Below are 22,645 nucleotides of genomic sequence, written 5' to 3'. Positions count from 1 at the left end.
ACAATTTTTGACAGTACTGAATATTTTTACTATTTATTTTTATTCAGCTGAGCGGACTTTTTCTTAATTTTATTTGTAGTATTTTTCAATATGCTTTTGTAATAAATGAAAACCAAATGACATTTGTTTCCTCCCCTTTTTGGCTGATCCAAAAAATGGTCCGATCCGTGGCTAAATAACATAATGTGGAACTCCAAATAACAGAAAGACAACACAATTAAATTAAATTAAAATGTGAAACTGAAAACATACTAATAAGACTAATAGACTATAATTAATAAAAACTTTAGTTGCTTAAATAATCCATAAAATTTCCTGTTGCATATTTGAAGTGATATCATTATATTTTATAAAAATGCATGTCTTAACAACTCCACCAAAAAATATATTTAATTAATTCATAATAATTTTTTCCTTTTTTTAAAATAGCCTTTTACCCCAAATTATTTAGTACTAATAATTATTAAACTGCTTATTAATAGCTAAAGACTTAAATTATAATGCTAATAATAAGCAATTTTGTACTTTCTTTTATACGTACACACATAACAATATTTAATTTTACACAAAATTCTTATTTATTAGTAATTATTTAAACATGTCTTTAGCAGTGTGACAGATCAATTCATATCAAGCACAGTTACTTTATATTTCTTAACAAATGATAATTTCAAAGAGCTTTTATCAAATAATATGAATAAAATGAAATGTGTTATGAGTCAATAAATATATATTATATATAAGTAAATATGTATTAAAAATCAGAAGATCTTATATGTGTAAAAATACTTGTACATAGTAAATACCAAGTACAGCATATCAGACTGCAGGACAGTTCTGTCACTGCCACATACAAATTTACAATGGACAAATAAATAGTAATTAAAAAAAAGGCACTCACCATTTCTGTGCTGGTAGCCGACTGCATGTAGTTCCAGACCACTGTGTTTTTCTGAAAGTCAGTACTCGAATATGATGCCTGCAGCACCACCATCTTCCCTTGGATCACTTCCACATTTTCATAAGGCAACACGAGTTGGGCCAGCTCACCTGCACAGAGAAAGAACAAAAACAAAAATCAGATTAAAACCCTTCAAACACTAAATTCAGACATTAAACTCACTGCCTGGAACATCTTTACATGCTGCCACAGTGTTTAGTGTGATGTATAGTGCACACTAACCAGTGACCAAATCAAATCAATGCCATAAATTAACAATAGTGTATTGACTAACATGAACACACAATGAATAATACATGTAGGACATTATTTTTTCATATTTTTATATGTAATGAAAATACAGTAATTCGTAGTTAGTCAACTCACAATCCATTAACTGATGCTAACAAGCTCAGGTTTTAATAATGCATTAGCAAATGTTGACCTATGATTAATAAATGATGTACAAGTGAAGAGTTCAGATGCAAAAGCTGCTAAATGCCATTTCTGCCAAAATTGAGATAATGACATTGAGTGAATGCTTTAGGCACATTGTACAGTACATGTTCAACAAATCGATTTGCTTCAAATCATCTGAATCCCAGTGTCAGCGCATTCAGAAATACAGTTTCTTAGCAAAAGCCGCTAAACGCCACTTGCCTTTGACAGCAAAAGTCGTTATATCCTGAGAACCGATCAGAAAGCGCGAATCAAATCATATGTTTTCAATGTAACGGCGTGCTGATACGTTTTATTCCGCTGTTGAATGAGCCCGATTTACTATACATTAAACGCCAACTGCGTTTCACAAAAGACAGTTAAGATGCCGTTCTTTTCTCCCACTAGGACGCTATAAGGATAAACAAGGGACCAATACCTTATGTATGGTGAGAATGAATGAATGACAGCTTCGAAAATTGTCTGAGAGGCATCCCCTTTTTGCCCAGTAGGCTAACCTTGTGTTTTATTTGCTGATTTAAGCTATTTTTTAAAAAGATAAATATAATATATAAAACTACACATTATTTGAATTACTTCATATTACCTATACATCTGATAAGCTTTTATATTAATGGACACTGCACAGATATTGATGTTTCATAATGTTTTACACTACATTATTTGAACCTAACAAGCTTAGTTTACAATGTTTACATTACTTGCATTAAATCTAAATCCCAAATATCAGAAATGCCAATAGATTTAATTAAAGTCAGTTTTAATGATATTAAAGCATTTACTTGACAGATTTCAGTCATTGATTTTCCTTCTGCTTTTTCTTTGGTTTATCACAGTGGAATGAACCGCCACTTGGCAGATTTATATATTTTTAATTTAAGTGTTTTATGTTTAGTAAAATAATTTCTAATTGCATCTTTACTGATTTTTCAGCTAATTACACTGTCTTGTCCCAATAGGTAAATTTAGAGGTTTTTGCAAAACAAGCAGAAGTGAATTTGGCTGGTTTTGACGCAAAAGAAAATGCATCTTGTTAAAAACCAAAGAATTGTCTAAAGTGACATTCATGAAAAAGGTTTGTTTATTTACTAGCTAATAACCTTATCATTACATATAAAATGAAACCTCTGAACCTAATCAGAGGAGCCTGATAGAAAATGCTCATTTACAAGAAAAGAGGTCAGATGGATTTAGAGGGTTTTGCATCTGAACTCTTTAAGTACAGTATTGTTCTTCAGTATTCTTAGTTCATGTCAGTACTGTAAATACATTACATTACAACTAATGCAACCTTATTGTAAAGTGTGACCATTAGGAGTATATCATTCATTCATTCATTCATTTTCCTTCGGCTTAGTCCCTTATTTATCAGGGATTGCCACAGCGGAATGAACTGCAAACTATTCCAGCATATGTTTTTTTAAAAAAAAATCGACACGTAACCTGAACACCTGTATTACACCATTACACTGTAAAAAAAATAAAAATGCAGGGTTCCACACAAGCCATTCATGTTGTCCCAACACAAATCGATTAAGTTAACATAAACAAACATAAGTGGACTGAACATAAAACAATTAAGATTTACCAGAAAAATTTCAAGAACTGTATTCTTTCAGCTCATTTTAAATAAGCAGTTTGACCCAGGAGCAAAAAGCACCTTTTGAGTGTATTCAACCCAGCTGACAGACCACAAATCCAGATTCACTCCTTTAAAATCAAAGTTTAACACTCTGAAACATCCAATAATGACTTACACTCCCCCAGCTGGAGGTAGACAAGCTGAATCCAGCCGTCCCGTTTGTTCTCCTGTTCCGCCAGTTTGTCCAAAACGCTTCGACTCGGCTTTTGAAGAAACGAATACGAGCCACACACAGCAATAAGTGAATCTGCTTTTCAAATCCTCTGTCATTAGGAACAAAAAATAGATGACGCAACTGCTGAACATCTTGTTTTGGGATTAGCGAAAGGTAGAGAGAGAGAGCCTCAATGCCATGTGTACGTCCAATTCCCCTCCCTGAAGTGTAAAAGCACTAATCCTCAACTAGAATCAGACTTTTTCCTCTGCTTTACGTTGGGCTGGCTTGTCTTTAGCCCGATTACAAACTAGCAATGATAGATGGTGTAATTGCTTGCATTGACCGTCGGTGAATAAAGCCGGTCAAATTAGAAATTTAGCCTATACTGTATGTGGGGCAGGGGGATAAAACACTGAGTCGCATTATGAATGTATAAAGGAATTAATCTGCTTTCATGGAAAAAATCTTGATCAACATTTGATCTCTTGGGTCAAAGGGGAAAGAGATTTCAGGGTTGGATCCCTTCCAGATTTGTTTTAAAAGCAGTGTCAGTTGTACTGTTTATCAAAAGAAGACAAATATAAATCTTAATCCCGTGTTTTAGTTTTCCTCTCACTGATGTTATTAGGAATTGAAGAAATCAAAAGGTCACATAAGAAATGAACTGGCTCCAATTGGACCATGAATCGCACATTTAAGCTAAGATCATAAATAAAAGAGATGTTTTAGTGGTTTGTGGTACTGTCGCTGTTAACTGTTGTTATGTAACAATTAATGAACCATTTAATTGTTTTTTAAAACTTATAATATGCAGTAATCAGCATCTGAAGTGAATCAAAACTTATCAAAGGTGTCCTAAAACCTTTGAACAACACCCATTTTATCTTTTTTGATCCACTTCAAATGTTGACTATATTTATTTTGATTCATTTATTTATCATAATATATTATGGGGGCGACACTGTGGCTTACTGTCGCCTCACAGCAAGAAGGTCGCTGGTCGAGTCTCGGCTGGCTCAGTTGGCATTTCTGTGTGGAGTTTGCATGTTTTCCCCCTGTCCATGTGGGTTTCCTCCGGGTGCTCCGGTTTCCCCCACAAGTCCAAAGACATGCGCTATAGGTGAAATTAATACATTGGCCGTAGTGTTTGAGTGTAAATGAGTGTGTATGGATGTTTGCCAGTACTGGGTAGCAGCTGGAAGGGCATCCGCTGTGTAAAACATATGCTGGATAAGTTGGCGGTTCATTCCGCTGTGGTGACCCCTGAAGAATAAAGGGACCAAGCCGAAGGAAAACGAATGACCCAACTGACCCAGCAGAGGCTCAAACCAGCGACCTTTTTGCTGTGAGGCCAACGTGCTACCCACTGCGCCACTGTGCAGCCTGGCTCCATTTATTTTTTATATATTTTAATTGGAAGCATAATTAGATAGACCCGTATGGTTTTCTTTCATTAAGTGAAAACTAATATTTTTTATTTGGTTAATTTTGTCACATTTACACAATTCATTAATTAAGACTGGCTTTTGTTTATGCACTTAAATTGCAATTATTTGACTTCTACATTTATTATCTGATATCTTTGAAATTTACAATGATATTATCATGTACATCTAAAATAATTGCAGCCATCAAATTTCAATATTTACCTATGTATTTCATACAATTCTACACTGTAATTTTGATGTAAAAGCATAATCGATCAACTATTTTAAAAATGTGTTACTTTTATATTGGTATATATGTCTTTACATGACGTCATTGATGACGTGCGAAATTCAGATGGAGGACAGGAAGTGATACATCTACATAGGAATCGCTATCAGAACATCAAAATATTTCTGTTTTGTGTTGTTTATCATTGTTTAAATCGGCCAAAATAAGAAATGCCGAACAGCTTTTGTAGACTTCCAAAAGTTTTAGCTTATGAATGGAAGAAAGTTCAAGAAACATGAAAAATGGAAGAAAAGGCGGCATGTAATAAAAATGTTTTCAGTACATTCATGTGTACTAGGCATGAGCCGGTATCAGATTCTGACGGTATGATAACCTTGGATAAAAATATTAGTTTCACGATATTATGATCACTGCACTTTTAAAATGTCTGGGTAAAAACAAAAACTTTTTTCCCTTTTGAAAACAATATATTCTATTTTTTTGAAGGATTCATAATATTTTAGACAAGTAAACACATCAGGCTATATAATTCAAATAAATCACCCACTTCTACGGTCATCAATTGTTTCAAAAGCACAGATTTCTTTCGAATTTAAAACGGCATCTTTGTATATTTTTTCTGCTAGAGATACTGTTGTCGTAAAAAAAAAGTAAATAAAAATGTAGGCGGTTTTAAAACCTTGACTTGAATGCGGTATACCTTAAAAAAACGGTTATCATCTCATGCCTAATGTGTACAAACTTTTTTTGAACACCATAATTCATTTGACAGCACCAATAAAAATGATATACAGGGTTAGCTATGTGTAAAAATATGTTAATGTGTTATTTAAAAATCAGATACCAACACCACCACACAAAATCCAGGAGAACATAAATAACGTAACGTTACCCTGCCATGTAATCGCTGCAATGAAATCTCCGTCTTATTTTGCAATAATCCAAGTCTTTACTGGCATTTCAGCGGAATAAACAACTGTAACGTGAACTTCGAGATGCGCAGCAGCGGTGAATGTTTGTTGATGGGAAGTTAATCGACAGAACAAAAGAAATGCAACCCTTGCGACAAACTACTGTGGAGCACTTTTTCCTCTTTTGTACACTTTCATCTGTTATTTCATGATGTCTGGAAGATATCTGCATGGGGAAACTACAGTAATTTATAATAAACATGTTTTTGAACTACATAGTAAAGTGTATAATGTGTACAACTCTTTGTTACAAAATACTGTAGCATAGTAAACTGATAAACTGTAATAAATACTGTAACATTAGTGTAAACTGTGGTGCATCGTGATGGTGTATAATAATAGTGTAGAAAACTGAAGCCTGTTGAATTTATTACTACAGTTGTACCACAGAAACACAATAATTACTAGGACAGTTTAATTCAAGTAATTATCTATAGTATGCTTGCTTCCATACACTAGTTACTATAGTATTTTATAGTACAGTACCTACCGCCTCGATGAGGCAAATATATTTTAGTTCAGTAGAAAACGCGGCCCTCTTCATGATATAGCCTAAGGATCATGCCCAATATATGTGGTTATTTTCTATTTAAATCTCCTTTGAAATATGGTATGAATCACGAAAATAAGGTCAAGTTGAATCTAATTTTGGAAGTATGGATACATAAAATTGATTAAAAGTGTAAACAAACATATATTAATGATTTCACATTCAGTTTGGTTAGTTAGAGTTTATTATATCCTCCACCTTTCTAGCATTGACGATTAACAATGTTCATTCATCATAACAAAAACTTCTCAAACGCTTTCAATAATCTGCATGCAAGAATACACACACAAAGCATGTAAAGCCCTAAGCAGCTTAAAAAGTAATGCTTAAAGACAAAAAAAATCATTGGACCCCTTGAAACTGTACTTAAATCACAATTAAGTGCTCACAATTACCAGTAGAGGGCAGCAAATACTACACAGGAAACTCACTCGGATTCACTTCAACGCCACTTGAGATTTTTTCCAATGAAATAAATGAATAAATATTTAATTAATAAAAAAATATTACTTATAAATGATATTAAATATAATTAAGTTACAATCAGAAATGCAAAAAAATAGTACATGGCTTCAATAATTCCTCAATTGCAAGCCGGAATGACGCCAAATATTTAGGTCTGACAAAAAATGTGCTTGGGCTGTTAAATCTCAAGTCTGCTCCTCATCTTATTTCTCTACTAAAGCGTCAATAGGAGATGAATCAAGCAGCTCAGTAGGGAACCTGTGTCTCATTAATCAGAGCACTTTTGGGAGTGTTTCCCTCTCTTATGAAAACACAAGCTGTCAGATCCAAATGAGGATCTTAGCAGTGTTTAAATTCTCCAATTAAACTCGCTGATTGGAAGAACAACGTCAAACAAACATGGAAAGATTTACTTGCTGCCACAGAATGTGATGTCATGTCCAGTGTGATGTTAAGTGCACGCTTACTAGTGACCACATCAAGTCAGATAATAGAATCACAGAATCCAGTCATCAAAATAGTATTAGGGGAGAGCGGGGCACAAAGGAACTCTTTTTGGTTTTGGCCAAATAATGAACAAAGTAATGGGGTTAGACAAACCATTTGTTTTTTACCAACAACACACAAGCCTCTTCTACAAATGAGCACTGATCATGATCGCCGGACTTATGGTTTCTGTGCAGTGTTGCCAAAAGTGCCAGGAGTAAAAATGTTACTATTTACCCCTCCAGTGGGGCAAGTTGTAACAGACAGAGGGTTAGTTGTAACACATGCTTACAAAGGCAGATTTCACACAGTTTAGTTTCTGTTTACTTTAAATAGTAGCTATATTTCCTCAGTACTTTAAATTTACTTTTAAATATAATTATTAAACTTTTAAAGCTCAATTAATTTTTTATTCAACATAGCACAGTATGTTTATTCATTCATTAATTTTCTTTTGGCTAAGACCCTTTATTAATCCGGGGTCACCACAGCGGAATGAACCGGCAACTTATCCAGCACGTTTTACACAGCGGATGCCCTTCCAGCCACAACCCATCTCTGGGAAAAGCACAGTATGTTTATTTATTTATTTATTTATTTTATTTATTTATTTATTTTTTATGTATTTATCTACTGGATAAGCACATTTGGATTTATTAGCATTATTATCCATTTATCCATTATTATACAGTGCTTTTTTTGCATTATTAGCAATAAAATATTTTTTTCTATTAAAAAATAATATTTTCTATTAAAAAACATTTTTATATAATAAGTTCCCAACATTACACTCAAAATTCAACAATTATTTTGTTAGTTAAATTGGTGTCCAACAGTGTGTGGCTTAATTGTAACACCATGTTACAACTAACCCCGCTGTGTCGTGTTTTCCTCGAAACTGGCTAGCAGTCTTTGCCATGACTGTATTGAAGTTGTGTATGCACCCTATACGTACACTTGCTGTGCATTTGTTTGACGCTTGAGGGCTTTATATTTGCAGACTGTTAGCTATGTATATCTTCTGTTAAAGCCACAAAAGGGAAAGTAGTGTTGGGGATATTTGTTTGTTTATTTTGTTTTGTTGTTGTTGACTGTTTGTTTTTTTCTGTTTTGTGCAAATGTATAAAAAAAATCCTTATAAATAAAGTTTTAAATAAAACTGGCTAGCAGTCACTGTGTGTGTTTTACATCTTTCAAAATGGTTTCATCTTTTAGCCTAGAAGACGGTAATCAAAGCAATATAAGATTTTACACACATACGTTCACAGATTTTCTTTAAATAAAAAAATATTGACTATAAAAAAAACACTTTTATGCTGCAAACATGGTTTCTCCTGTGTTTCTCACCCAAACTTTGCCAAACTTTTTCAATAATTGACAGGAAGATGTCTGCTGACACTATGATGAAAATCTTGGAAGCATGCCATGGTTAACCCTGAGCAAATACCTTAAAACTCTGTGTTACATTTTACCCCGCGTTACTTTGTGCTCCGCTCTCCCCTAGACCATAGGATGTTGTGGAATTTGGCACTTATTTTAGGAAATAGATTTCCTCAAAATGTACTTCCAGTATTATTATTAACCGTCTATTACAGTCTTTTTTTTTTTTTTGTTAACATGAGTTAATAAAAGTACAGTAGTTCATTATTAGTACTTGTTGACTAGAAGTGGATTAACGTATGTTAACAAGCCTAAAAGAATAGGATGGGACCCCGCCAAAAAATAATTGAATACATTGTGGAATTGCACAAATCTAATGGTAAAAATGATAAATGTATGATTAATGAATAAACAATACTTTAAAAAAAAGTGAATATATTAAGAATAAATATGTAAAATTGTTACAAATTTTCGTGATTTCCAATATGTAGAGAATATATTTTGACAAAAATGATATGATATATGACAAAAATGGCATCTAAAATACACATGAATAAACATGCTTCAAAAAAGAGAAAAAAGTGAATAGATTAAGAAAAAATATGTAAAATAGTTTTAAAAATTATCATGATTCCCAATATGTAGACAAGATTTTTGAAATATTCACACTGACAAATTTTACGATGATATTAAGTACATCCAGAATAAACATATTTCGAAAAAGAAACAAGTAAATATACTGGGAAACATAATTAGAATTGACAATACGTTTCATGATTTCCAATCTATAGACATCATTTTTGAAATATTCAAATTGAGAAAAATTACAATAATAATAATAATAATAATAATAATAATAATAATAATAATAATAAATATAGTCAGGAATAAACATATTTCAAAAAAGAAACAAGTAAATATACTGGGAAAAATAATTAGAATTGATAATACGTTTCATGACTTATATATGGACAATATATAGACATAATTTTTATAATAAATATTCAAATTGATAAATTCAATAATAATTGAATATTATTCAATAATAATAATAATAATAATAATAATAATAATATAGTTCAGAATAAACATATTTAAAAAAAGAAACAAGTAAATATACTGGGAAAAGTAAAATAATTAAAAATATCAATATACAAAATAAGCAATATCATGTTTAAAATATTCAAACTGACAAATATGACATCAATGATAAAAACAACCAGAATATATAACATAAAAAAATAAATTAAAAAATAAAAATAAAAAATAAATAAAAAATAAACATATAGCAACAAAAAGAAGAGAAAAATAGCATGGGGGGGGGGGGGGGGGGGGGGGGGCATTACAGTACAATGTCTTAAATAATAGATAGTTCCTCCAGTATAGTAAAGCTCATTTCAGGTTGAGGGCTCAAAATCTGCCTTGAAACGTGAAATAAACATATATTTGTCATTTATTATCACAAGTAACAACATCAATTGAAATGTGTGATCATTATTTTGTGATCATATCGGCCACTACTGTAAAAATAACTGAAAGAAGAAAAAAAAGATGAGAGAGGTTTTCTGAACCTTCGAGCATACAAACATCACAACATCTCTCCTAATGACAAAACATTCAAGCACCGTCCCAATCCCATCAGCCTAATGAGCCTGCAAATGATTTCTGCCATTATAGACCTCCAAATCTCACATTCGCATACATAAATGTTTAGCTGTTGCAAATGTGCTTTTGTTTGTTCGGTTTAGAAATGTATGAAGAAATGAGAAGAACACACAAGGAGAAAAAGCACATCATGTGAAAGTCAAATACTTTATGTGGACTTTGGAAATCCTCTTTATAATGGATGGGGAGTGAAGTAAGACTAAAAGAGATGAAGGGGGAGTTATAAATCTGCTCACATCATTCCCACAGGTCTGATCTGAATAATATATGCTGGAGTCTGGAGAATGGCGTGGAGATGGAAAGATCGTCAATTAAAGCTACATGTGACTTGAATTAATTTGGCTCCTGTCACGCCGCTGGAGATGTGATGAGGCGTCATCAACCAAAATCTATGTGGATAGCAGTAATGTTGGCACATATATCATATAACACTCTACATATAACACTGGAAACTTAATACAAAATATTTATTCATTCATTTTCCTTCGGCTTAGTCCCTTTATTCATCAGGGGTCGCCACAGCGGAATGAACCACCAGCTTATCCAGCCTATGTTTTACACAGCGGATGCCCTTCCAGCACCCAACACCCATACACTCTTTCATTTACACTTATACACTATGGCCAATTTAGCTTATTTAATTCACCTATAGCGCATGCCTTTGGACTGTGGGGGAAACCGGAGCACCTTAAGGAAACTCACGTAAACACAAGGAGAACATGCAAACTTCACGCAGAAATGCCAACTGACCCAGTCGGGACTCGAACAAGCAATCTTCTTGCTGTGAGGCCACAGTGCTAATCACTGAGCCACCGTGTCACCCCTAATAATAATATAATACTTCAAAATAGTAGCGTTAGGCTGCACGGTGGCGTAGTGGGTAGCACGTTCGCCTCACAGTAAGAAGGTCGCTGGTTTGAGCCTCGGCTTAGTTAGTTCGTGTTTCTGTGTGGAGTTTGCATGTTCTCCCCGTGTTCGTGTGGGTGTCCTCTGGGTGCTCCGGTTTCCCAGTCCAAAGACATGCGCTATAGGTGAATTGGGTAGGCTAAAATTGTCCGTAGTGTATGTGTGAGTGAGTGAGTGTGTATGGATGTTTCCCAGTGATGTGAAGGGCATCCACTGCATAAAAAAAAACATGCTGGATAAGTTGGCTTCCGCTGTGGCGACTCCAGATTAATAAAGGAACTAAGCTGAAAAGATATTGAATGAATGAATGAATAATAGCGTTAAAGACTTGAGAAGCAGAAGGCGTTTCAAAAACATAAAGTAAAAAATGTATATATATTACATAAACATATACATTAATTTAAAGCTTTGTTTTTATATATTAATTTAGATCTTCTGCGGTATGATATTGGAACAAAATGGCAATATTGCAATATTTAGTTTTTATGTGATATGTATTGCAATATGAAATACTCCTTTGACATACTATTTTATTTTTTAATTAATTTTATTTAATAATTTAAATAGAATTATTCTGTCAATCAAGGTGGCATTCATTAAATGTAAAAAAAAAGTTAAATTGTTAAATACTTATTTATGAAATATTTATTTATTACTTATTGTATGTATTTTCAAATAAAATGATCACTCTAGTAATTATTGCTTTTAATATTACTATTACCATTAATAATAATATTAATAATAATAATAACAATAATAATTAATAGTAGAGTGATTTCTAAAGGATCATGTGACTAAAGACTGGAGTAATGAGGCTGAAAATTCATCATTAAAATCACTGAAATAAATCAATAAAATTAATTATAAACTACTTTATAGTGTAATAACATTTCACAATTCTACAATTTTTACTGTATTTTTGATTAAATAAATGCAGCCTTGGTGAGCAGAAGAAGCTTATTTTAAATCATTTAAAAACCCTACTAACCCCAAACTTTTGAACAGTAGTGTATATTTCACTAAATGGCTTGAATAACTTTTGAATATAAAAATCATTATGTCAATATGGTTGGGTGCATTTTATAGGGGAGTGCATCTCAATAAATTATTATAAACTAGTTACAATTAACAATAAAATTGACAAAAAAAAATACAAATGAAGGGTTAAAAATAGTGCTAGCCAGACACAAAATTTGAAAAATCTAATGTAAAATTACACTTCGTAGTTTAAAAGATTATATAATTATATAATTATATAAAAGAAATGTAATTGACCTTTATTAAAGCTACAAATGTTATTGTTTTTTGTGCCTGAATGCTTTAATCTCACTTAATATGTGGGGAAAAGGGGGAAAAAATCCCATGAAAAAAACAAATTATAAACTTTAATTCCACAATGGTTACACTTTGCAATTAATTTACAAATTATAATATACAAGCATTCCAAATTGTGGCTCCTGGTTAACAATAATAACGCCTACTTGACACGCGATGTGGAAATGCACATTGTGATGTTGATGCTATACAATTGTACAAATAACCATATATTTATAAATCATATAATTGATCTGTGATATGCTATAAGTGCTACAGTAGGTTTTTAAAGAATGTTTCAATGCACTGCATCTGTTTAACATCAGCTCAGTCTGAGCTTCAATCAAGAGGTTTTTGCTGATTCCAAGATTCTGAAATACATAAAACCAAAAATAGCATAATTTCTGAGATAACCTCATTATTCTAAAGTGCTGCGCTAGCATAAATCAAGACTCTTGATAATCGTGCCGTGCAAAGCCAGAGTAAAACAATTAGTTAAAAGTCATCATGAATTCACAAAGTCATTTTGACTCTAATAAACCCGAGACATTCTGTTGACTATAAGCGACTAAATATTAACTTACTCACATTTAAATGTTTGTAGACTGTTAGTTAATAAAGTTACAAGAATAAGTTGACATGCTTTGCCAAATTACTTATAGTCAACAAAAGCCAAAGGGGACCATAGGAACAAAAAGCGTTACCTAACCTTCTTAAGGGAATCATGGATAACGTGATTCACAATGACACGAACACGGTCATTCAAGCACAATAAGTTTGTCCCTTGCGTACATTTATGTGCATGACTGAGATATGGAGAGATGTTGATGCTTTTAATTGCAGGAAGAGTGTTATTTATTTTTCAGAAGTTGGCTCTGATAGTGAGTTCAGGAAAGGACTTTGATGCATCTGTCGGTTTGCGTGGACGTTGAGTGTTGGGTGGAGGCCATCATTTCCCTTCTTTATTCTATCTACACTGCAAAGTCACAGTTAAAGCATTCCTTATTTGCATCTTCAGTGAGGATTTTTTTTAGATTTTAGACAAGATGCTCTGAGAAAATGAGCAATCTGAAACTGACAAATCTAATCAGATGAAGTGGAGAGCTGAAGGCCAGGGTGGAGATGTACATACTGTAAATGAACTGGAGATCTGAAAAGGAGTTGGACTGATGGCTTGCTTTCATGTTACTGATAAAACATTTACGTAGTGGTTTCATAACGATGGCTCTGGATGTATTAGGGAGGATTTTTCTTTGTGTGCCTTTACGGGGAAAATCACAATGTCTGGGACAAATTTTTAAAATGGTGAGTAAAAGATGGTAGAGATGTATGATTAGGTTAAAAGGTTGGGATCTTGATTCAAGAACAAATCACAATGTTTTGTCTATGTAAATATACACTTTTGTGCAACCCCAAATCAGAAACAGTTGGGACAGTACAGAAAACGCAAAATAAAAAAGAAAGCAGTGATTTCCAAATTTACTTTGGCATGTACTTCATTGCAGACAATATGAACAAAATTTTTCATGTTTTGTCTCATCAACTTAATGTCATTTGTAAATACTGTATACATAATTTCCTGAAAAACATGAGCAATTTAGGGCTAGTAATCAGGTAAATCGGCTAAATAATTATGTCATTTGACTGTTATTATGATTTGGTACAAAAGCAGCATCCAAGAAAGGTCTAGTCCTTCAGGAGCAAACATGGGCCGAGGATCTCCAGTTTGCCAACGTGAGAACATACTGAAATGTTTAAAAACAATGTTCCTCAAAGAAAGATAGGAAGACATTTGGATATTTCTCCCTCAACATAATTAAAATATTCAAGGAATTTGGAAGAATTTCCATCCGTAAAGGACAAGCCTAAGCTTAACAACTGTGAACTCCGATCCCTCAGGTGGCACTACATCAAGAATCATCATTCATCTATAAGGCTGCATTTACACTGCATGGTTCAAGTGACTCAATTCAGATTTTTTCTCTCATGTGGCACAGATCCGATATGGCCCATGTACATGTAAGCAGGGAAAAAAAAAAATCACATGGATTCCGATTTACTCAAATCAGATTCAGGCCTTGTTCATATGTGGAAATTTATCAGATATGAATCAGATCTGTGATTTCGTGTCTGCAGTGTGAGCAGGTAGATCGGATTTTCACCTGTCAATGCGAGTCGCGCATCATTAAAAACCACAGCGAATGATGTAAACTCTGACGCTTTCATTTCAGAACAGACTTCAGCAGAGTCGCGAACCTTAGAAGACATACACAAGGACTAAAAAAGCTTTTATATTGTCATATAGCATACATATTTAAGCATGTTAGAGAGAGACAGAAAAAAAGAGAGAGAAAGAGAGAGCGTAACATCTGCCATGTAACCAATATAAACTAATTTAAAATTATTGCATACCTCATGTGCATAAATCATGTCATTACATTACATTAAGATTCCAACTGGTTTAAAAATGCCTAGATTAAAAGAAGATGGCCAAACGAGAACTTTTCTGTCATAAACTGCAGTAAAACAACTTGTCAAAAAGAATTAAAAAAAATTAAACCCTGTGAACAGATTAAATATAGGAACGGAGAAAAGGGTGCTCTTTTATTATCAGCTTTCAGTCAGCGCCCGCTCTTTTTTTCCCGTTGTGCTGTGTAAAAGCAGAAAATCGGATACGAGTCACTTTTAAAAGATAATGTAAGCAGGTCAGCAAAAACATCAGATACAGTCACAAAATCGGAATTGACCATCAAGATCTGCAGTGTAAATGTGATATCACCACAGGATTTATTTGGCAAACCTTTGTCAAGTACCACAATATATAGTTACATCCACAAGTTACATTTAAAACTGTACTGTGCCAAAAGAAAGCCCTATGTTAACAGTGTCCAGAAGCGCCATCAACTTCTCTGGGCTCGGAGGCATTTGGCATAGACCATCACACAGTGGAAACGTGTATGTGGTCATAAAACATTTGGTAGTTCTTCCAAAAAAGCAATGTCATTTTAAAAATATAGTTTCAAAATTATTTTCACCCACCAAATCCTAGTCAGTGTGTTACGGGCATAAAACCAACAACAGCATAGATTGGTGTCATGTGCCAGTAAACCCATTAAGCTTATTAAAACCAGCAATTTCAGTAGAGCAAAAATCATGAATAAATAATTCATCACCAACAACACAAAAGTTACATAAATAACTCAACATGTGCGAAGGTTATTATTATTATTATTATTATTATTATTATTATTATTATTATTAAACACAATATTATTATTATTATTTTAAATCTTGTTTTATATAATTTGAATATCCTAAATTGTTGCAGAAACCAATGAAGTTCGCTTTCTGTGACCTTTTTTATCTGGAAAAAGAAGAATTAACTTCTTATCTGACAAGGAACGTCTTACAATTCCCTTGTCTCATTTTGACTCTGTTGGTGCTTCTTTTTCCAATCTCCTCTTCTCCTCTCTCTATCTCTTCATAATTACAGACAATTCTTGAAAGCGGATTGAGAGCATCAGTTCTATCAAACTGTGACTCTGTTTGGCTCATTTGAGAAATATTTGTGAGTCATTAGTTTAATTGCTGAAGCAAGATTGCGTGTAAGCCACAATATCTGTGTGTGTTGGGTTGTGATGATGAAAGTGACTGATAGAAGTGTCTTCGATTGACTTTAGTGAGGCTGAGCAGCTCAAGGTTAATTGAAGCAGTAATGAGGGTGCAGAGAGAAATCTGATTCATGTGGAGAGTGGAAAATGGACAGGCAGAGACTATATGAAGACAACTGAAGAAACGTCTTCTAAAAGTGTCTGCAGTATGAATATTTTTTTTCTGCCAAATTATTTTAAGAGCCAATTGAGCACATTTCTCTTAATAATACAAAAGCAAATTTTATCTAATATATACATTTCTTATATTTAATGTAAAACAAAATTATGAATTGGACATTAAGCATAATTTGCCCCAAAATACAAAAAGTAATTCATATTTAAAAATAAACATTTCCTATAATCATTTAAATTAATAAATAATAAAAGAATATGAACATTTAATTGGTAATCAAGCATATTTTCCCCAAAAATACTTACAAAATCCTTACATTCCCTACAAAAAGCAAATGATATATAAAATATTTAGATAATACAGGATAATAAATGTGAATTGATAACAAATTTATTTTTTTATTTTACTTAACTAAATGGCCAACTTAATATGTTAATTATAAATGTAAAATATATATTTTTAAAATAATACTTGTAAAATAAAATTTAAAGAATGTAAAATATTTTTTTAACAATTAAACACTTTTTTGAAATTAAAATCTTATTTTTAAATTAATTAACAAATCGATGAATGAACAAATAGAAAAAATAAAAAGTCAGATTATGAAATAAAAGTAATTTCTCATATTCAGTGTTATTTTATTAGCAATTTAGCATATATATATATATATATATCTATATATATATATATATATATATATATATATATATATATAGATATATATATATATATATATATATATATATATATATATATATATATATATATATATATATATATATATATATATATATATATATATATATATATTAGGGGTGTCAGAATTAATTTTTTCTTTGATGCACCGCGATGCAGACGTGGAAAATTTGGTATCGGTTATTAATTGGTTATAACGTATTGACTTTCACTGCTGTGGAGAAAATAAAAGTATACTCCATTTCTCTCTCTCTCTCTCTCTCTCTCTCTCTTCACTCAGCAGTTATAGCGATACTTGTGGATCCAAACACGAGAGTGTTCAACATATACACACATATATACATATATATACACATATATACATATATATACACACATACATACAACACATTTTGTTTTTTGGAGTGAAATATGACCTAGACATGGGAAATGTCATGGGAAAATTGAGTTTAGATGAGAAATACCGAGAACTCACACATATGCTGATCTGAAACCAGTTATGCTTGTTAATTAAACCATTACTGCTGTATTTTGGTTGAGAAACACTGAACGAACAAATAAGGGCAAAGCTGGAAGTGAAGACAGAGTGTTAAATCCAGTGTATTCCTGTTTCCTTCTTTCCGGTTTCCTGTGCATTGTATGAAAACAGCAAGACAGGAAAGAGAGCAGAGTCAGATAAGACAAAGACTGGGACTCACTCCAACAGTATGTAAAGGATGCAGGATCACACACACACACACACGCACACGCACACACACACGCACACACACCTGCATCTCCATTTAAGGCAGCATTTTCACTAGTGTTTTGTCTTATTAAAATGCACAATGCTAGTTATGTTTATGCCTGCCATTCACAGTCATTCAGAGTTTCTTACCCTCGAAAACTGAAAGTCAGTAAACACTTCAGACCCTGTTTTAATTTGAAATCTCTGAGGTTGCATTTCAGTGTTGACAGACCAAAACACAGACTTTTCAAAAGAAATAAAAAATTAAATAAAATAATCACTGAGTATGTTCCCTGATTCGTCAAGCCTCTGTCATATGACTATTAGGCTGACATTTATTTTATTTTTATCATGCACATCTTACGTTTACAGAATCCATTAGGGCAGAAAGCAGCGTTTATGTTCTCTTTATTTTAAGTCACCATGAAATAGATTGTCCCTTTTTCCGGCTATCATGACATACATCCACTTGAAACGCTCCTGATATTGTGGTGCGGAGCAAAAAAAAAGGAAAGGATTGGATCTCGGAAGTTGGGTCTCGCTAACTAAATGAAGAAGGACTGATGAATGGACAAAAGCAGTGCAGAAACAAGACACAACCTGATAGCCCCATCCTAAAGAACTGATAGGCTGATTGATAAAATCCACACACATTTAAGTAAACCAACAATAATTTAATAAGTTGTTTCCACAGTTGTAATGACAACTCTAAAATGACATCTCTCGACTTCTCCATCAGTACAATTTTAATCATTCATTCATTTTCCTTTCCCTTGACCTTTGAAACCACAGTGAAATGAACCAACAACTATTCCAGCATATATCACAGCAGATGCTCTTCCAGCTGCAACGCAGTACTGGGAAACACCCATACACTCTCACATTCACATTCACACTCATACACTATGGCCAGTTTAGTTTATTCAGTTCACCTATACTGTCTTTGGACTGTGGAGTAACCATAGGAAACCCACGCCAACACGGGGAGAACATGCAAACTCCACACAGAAATGCCAACTTGCCCAGCCGGGACTCGAACCAGCGACATTCCTGCTTTGAGGTGACAGTGCTAATCAATTGGCAATTAAATTGTGCTTATTTATTCACTTCAACAATAATTTTGCTGCTTGTTCAAACTACTTATTTAAGATGAGTTGAAACAACACAATTGTTATGTTTTTTGGGATAACTTTATATTTTTTATGTTCAGTCCACTTAAATTTGTAAAAAAAATTAAGTGAACTTAATCGATTTGTGTAGGGACAACATGAAGGACTTGAGTGGAACCCAACATTGTTTACAGGGATGCTTTGTGTTTTAAAAAAAAGTCACAAAATTTGGTTAAATTAAAAAGTCATGCAAATTACTGAATATTATTTAATGAAATAATAAATAATCATTACGCAGCCTTTTCTGTTTTCGGTTTCTAACTATCATTTTTCATTCTGTGTACTTATGAAATACATATAAAATGGTAAACTGTGCAATTTTAATGGTCAGTTGTACAGTCTGTGTCGTTTCATAACACAAAAATAAAAAGATCGTAACATTTGGATGTGAAAATACCCTTTACAGTATGACACAATAAACATTTATTCCCAAATATGAGACATTTGTTCATCTTTAAATCAATTTGAATTAAAAAAATATTTATATACAAGACCTTTAATTATAAAGAATGCCATTATAATTTGTGTTTTATTTATTAGGCTACTTGTACATAAACAGTTTCAGATGTCTGACTCAAATGTGATGTGTTTATACTATATGATTATATTTATACTAATAATTACTATAATTTATTGCATAACGGTACATATAAATTGATTATAATTGTATATACAGCTCCTATATTTATCATATAGTTCATTTTTATCTTGTTCTTTTCTGAATACAAGTATTTCATAGATTTGCTAGCAACTTAGATGTTTTTTTTTTTTCTTCGAAAGCATTTAAATATTAGTTGTTTACAATAAGGCATTATAATTTGTCTTTATTACATTTCTGTATATAGAGGACAGTTTTGTACTATAACTTTAGCTACCTAAAGCATCTGACATGCATTTTTAATCATGTAATGTGGATCTGGAAATGCAAATACGGTCGAGGACACTTTTCATTTTAAATCGCAGTGTCAAAATAAAAACACGTGAGTGCAAACATAGCCCTAGAGTCTGAAATTTCAATATGACAGCTGTGAGTGTGATTTGTGCAACACTGAGAGCTGGCAGGTGATGCAGTCAGTCTGAGAGACACTGGATTAACATGATGAGCTGCTGTTGGATTACCCTGTTTTACAGGAGATGCAAAATGTGATCATCCGTGACACACAAACCTCATGCCTTTAATCTGACTCAGAGACACCGTCGATCATCTTTGTTTTTATTAAACCTCACACCACTGCTGTCACAATAAAAGACCCAGATCCATGCTTTAGATGTCTTAAATTGACAAGATGCATTCATTGGATCAAAAGTCACAAATAGTTTCAAATAAATGCTGTTCTTTAAGCTTCATATTCATTAAATAATCCTTCCCTTTTTTCAAGATTTCCATTAAAACATATTCATTCATTCATTTTCCTTCGGCTTAGTCCCTTTAATCACCAGGGGTCGCCACAGCAGAATGAACTGCCAATTTATCCGGCATATGTTTTACACAGCGGATGCCCTTTCAGCTGCAACCCAGTAAATATCCATGCACACTCATTCACACACATACACTACAGCCAATTTAGTTTATTCATTACACCGATAGCGCATGTTTTTGGACTGTAGGGGAAACCGGAGCACCCGGAGGAAACCCACGCCAACATGCAAAGAACATGCTAACTCCACACAGAAATGCCAACTGGCCCAGCTGGGACTCGAAACAATGACCATTGAGCCATTGTGTCGCCATTCATTAATATATATATATATATATATATACACATATATATATATATATATATATATATATATATATATATATATACATAATTAATGACATATTATGATGATTTCTAAAGGACCACGTGACAGTAAAGACTGGAATAGTGATGCTGCTTTGCAACACAGAAAAAAACATTTTAGTATGAGTTTAGTTTTTAATTCTAGTTTGAATCTCAACTTTGCTTCCTGTCTACACTGTCCCGTTGTAATCAAGGCTAAAATGCCAAATAATTTTGAGGGTAGAGGGAAAATTTTACATAATCACTGCTTTTACTGTAGGTCTGAATAAAAATGCTTATTTTATTTCTGCTAGTTGCCCAGGAAATATCTCTCAATATTTGATCTTTAGTTTAGCTTGATTAACTAAAATAACAAATATTTGAAACAAAATGTGAAGGCAAACTATTAAGATATATATATATATATATATTTAAAATTTATTTTGAAAATTTGTTTTTTATAATTTATAGTAGCAAAAATAACAAAGTAAATTACAGAAAAAAGTAACCAAAAAGTCATGAAAATGACAAAAACACAAAATAATGACCAAGAATTATAATGAAATGACAAATAGGTCCCACGTTATATTAAGTGGTCTTAACTAATATGTACAGTATCTCTTACATGAAAAGATTTCACCCATATTTTGACATTTCACTTTCAATCATTCAGTCATTTTCCTTCAGCTTAGTCCCTTTATTAATCAGGGGTCACCACAGTGGAATGAACCGCCAAGTTATCCAGCATATGTTTACCACAGTGGCTGCCCTTCCCGCTGCAACCCAGTACTGGGAAACATCCATACACACATTCACACACATACACTATGGAAAATTTTGTTTATTCGATTCACCTAAAGCGCATGTATTTTGACTGGGAGAAACCGGAGCGCCCGGAGGAAACCCACGCCAACACCAGGAGATCATGCACCAGGAGAACAACACCAGGAGAACTCCACACAGAAATGCTAACTAACCCAGCCGGGACTCGAACCAGCAACCTTCCTGCTGTGGGACGACAGTGCTAACCACTGAGCCACCATGACGCCCCATTTCACTTTTATAAAAGCTACTTGAAACATTAAAGTAGGAGACACTTGCATTTGCATTTAATGTGCTTTCTATGTATATAAATTTGCACATTGAAATGTTGTTGACCCATATGCATATTTCTAATTTCAATGTTTAGATGATTATGTAAATATGTCATTCAAACTTTCTTTTCAATAACGGAGTAACACACTAAGGTTGGGTCAATAGACGATGCCATCGTCCATCGCCGATGACAGGTAGACATCATGACATCATGTCGCAGCAGCAACCCGCTCGCAAAACACACACACTTAGGCCTCGTTTACACTTATACGTCTCAGTTTTAAAATGGCATTTTAGAACAAAAATGATCGACGTCCACACTGTGTTTTACCTTGCAATTCTGAACAGCTCTCCATCCACACTATACCACTGAAAATGCACACCGAGTGACCACATACATACATACACACATGCACACACACACACTCTGGCATGCGCTTCAGCAGTATATGCCCATGTCTGAGCTCCAGGCAGTCAGCATGGGGTGCTTTGAGCCCAAAACCCCAGAGAGCAGTGCACGTCGGACAGTTTATTAAGGATGTACCGCTGGATCAATTCTCACTATAGATATTTAATTAATCTTGTCCTGATCTAACGACTCTTCGGTCTTTTGAATCTATCGGGTAAACTGTCACAGCATCAGTACACTGCTTCAATCTTTCGCTTTCACGCTTGTACTTAGTAATTTTTTTGAAAACCTCAGATACTGTTGCTTGGTTCCTGTTGGTTGTGCAACTTTTTTACCAACTAAGTTTGACGACGCCATTATAACGACACAGATCACTCTGCCTATTCAT

At 33.3% G+C, this 22,645-nt stretch overlaps 1 protein-coding gene across 1 annotated transcript in view; it reads right to left on the bottom strand.

The window, feature by feature from the left end:
• esama (endothelial cell adhesion molecule a) overlaps window positions 1–22,645 on the bottom strand; it is an 82,902-nt gene that overhangs the window by 15,678 nt on the left and 44,579 nt on the right. Inside the window, exon 2 of the mRNA XM_056467116.1 lies at window positions 902–1,050. Within this exon, the coding sequence (XP_056323091.1) occupies window positions 902–1,050 (149 nt within the window). The remainder of the gene's footprint in view (window positions 1–901; window positions 1,051–22,645) is intronic.

Source organism: Danio aesculapii, chromosome 10, assembly GCF_903798145.1.
Source record: "Danio aesculapii chromosome 10, fDanAes4.1, whole genome shotgun sequence".
NCBI lineage: Eukaryota > Metazoa > Chordata > Actinopteri > Cypriniformes > Danionidae > Danio > Danio aesculapii.
This window is presented reverse-complemented; position numbering and strand designations above follow the sequence as displayed.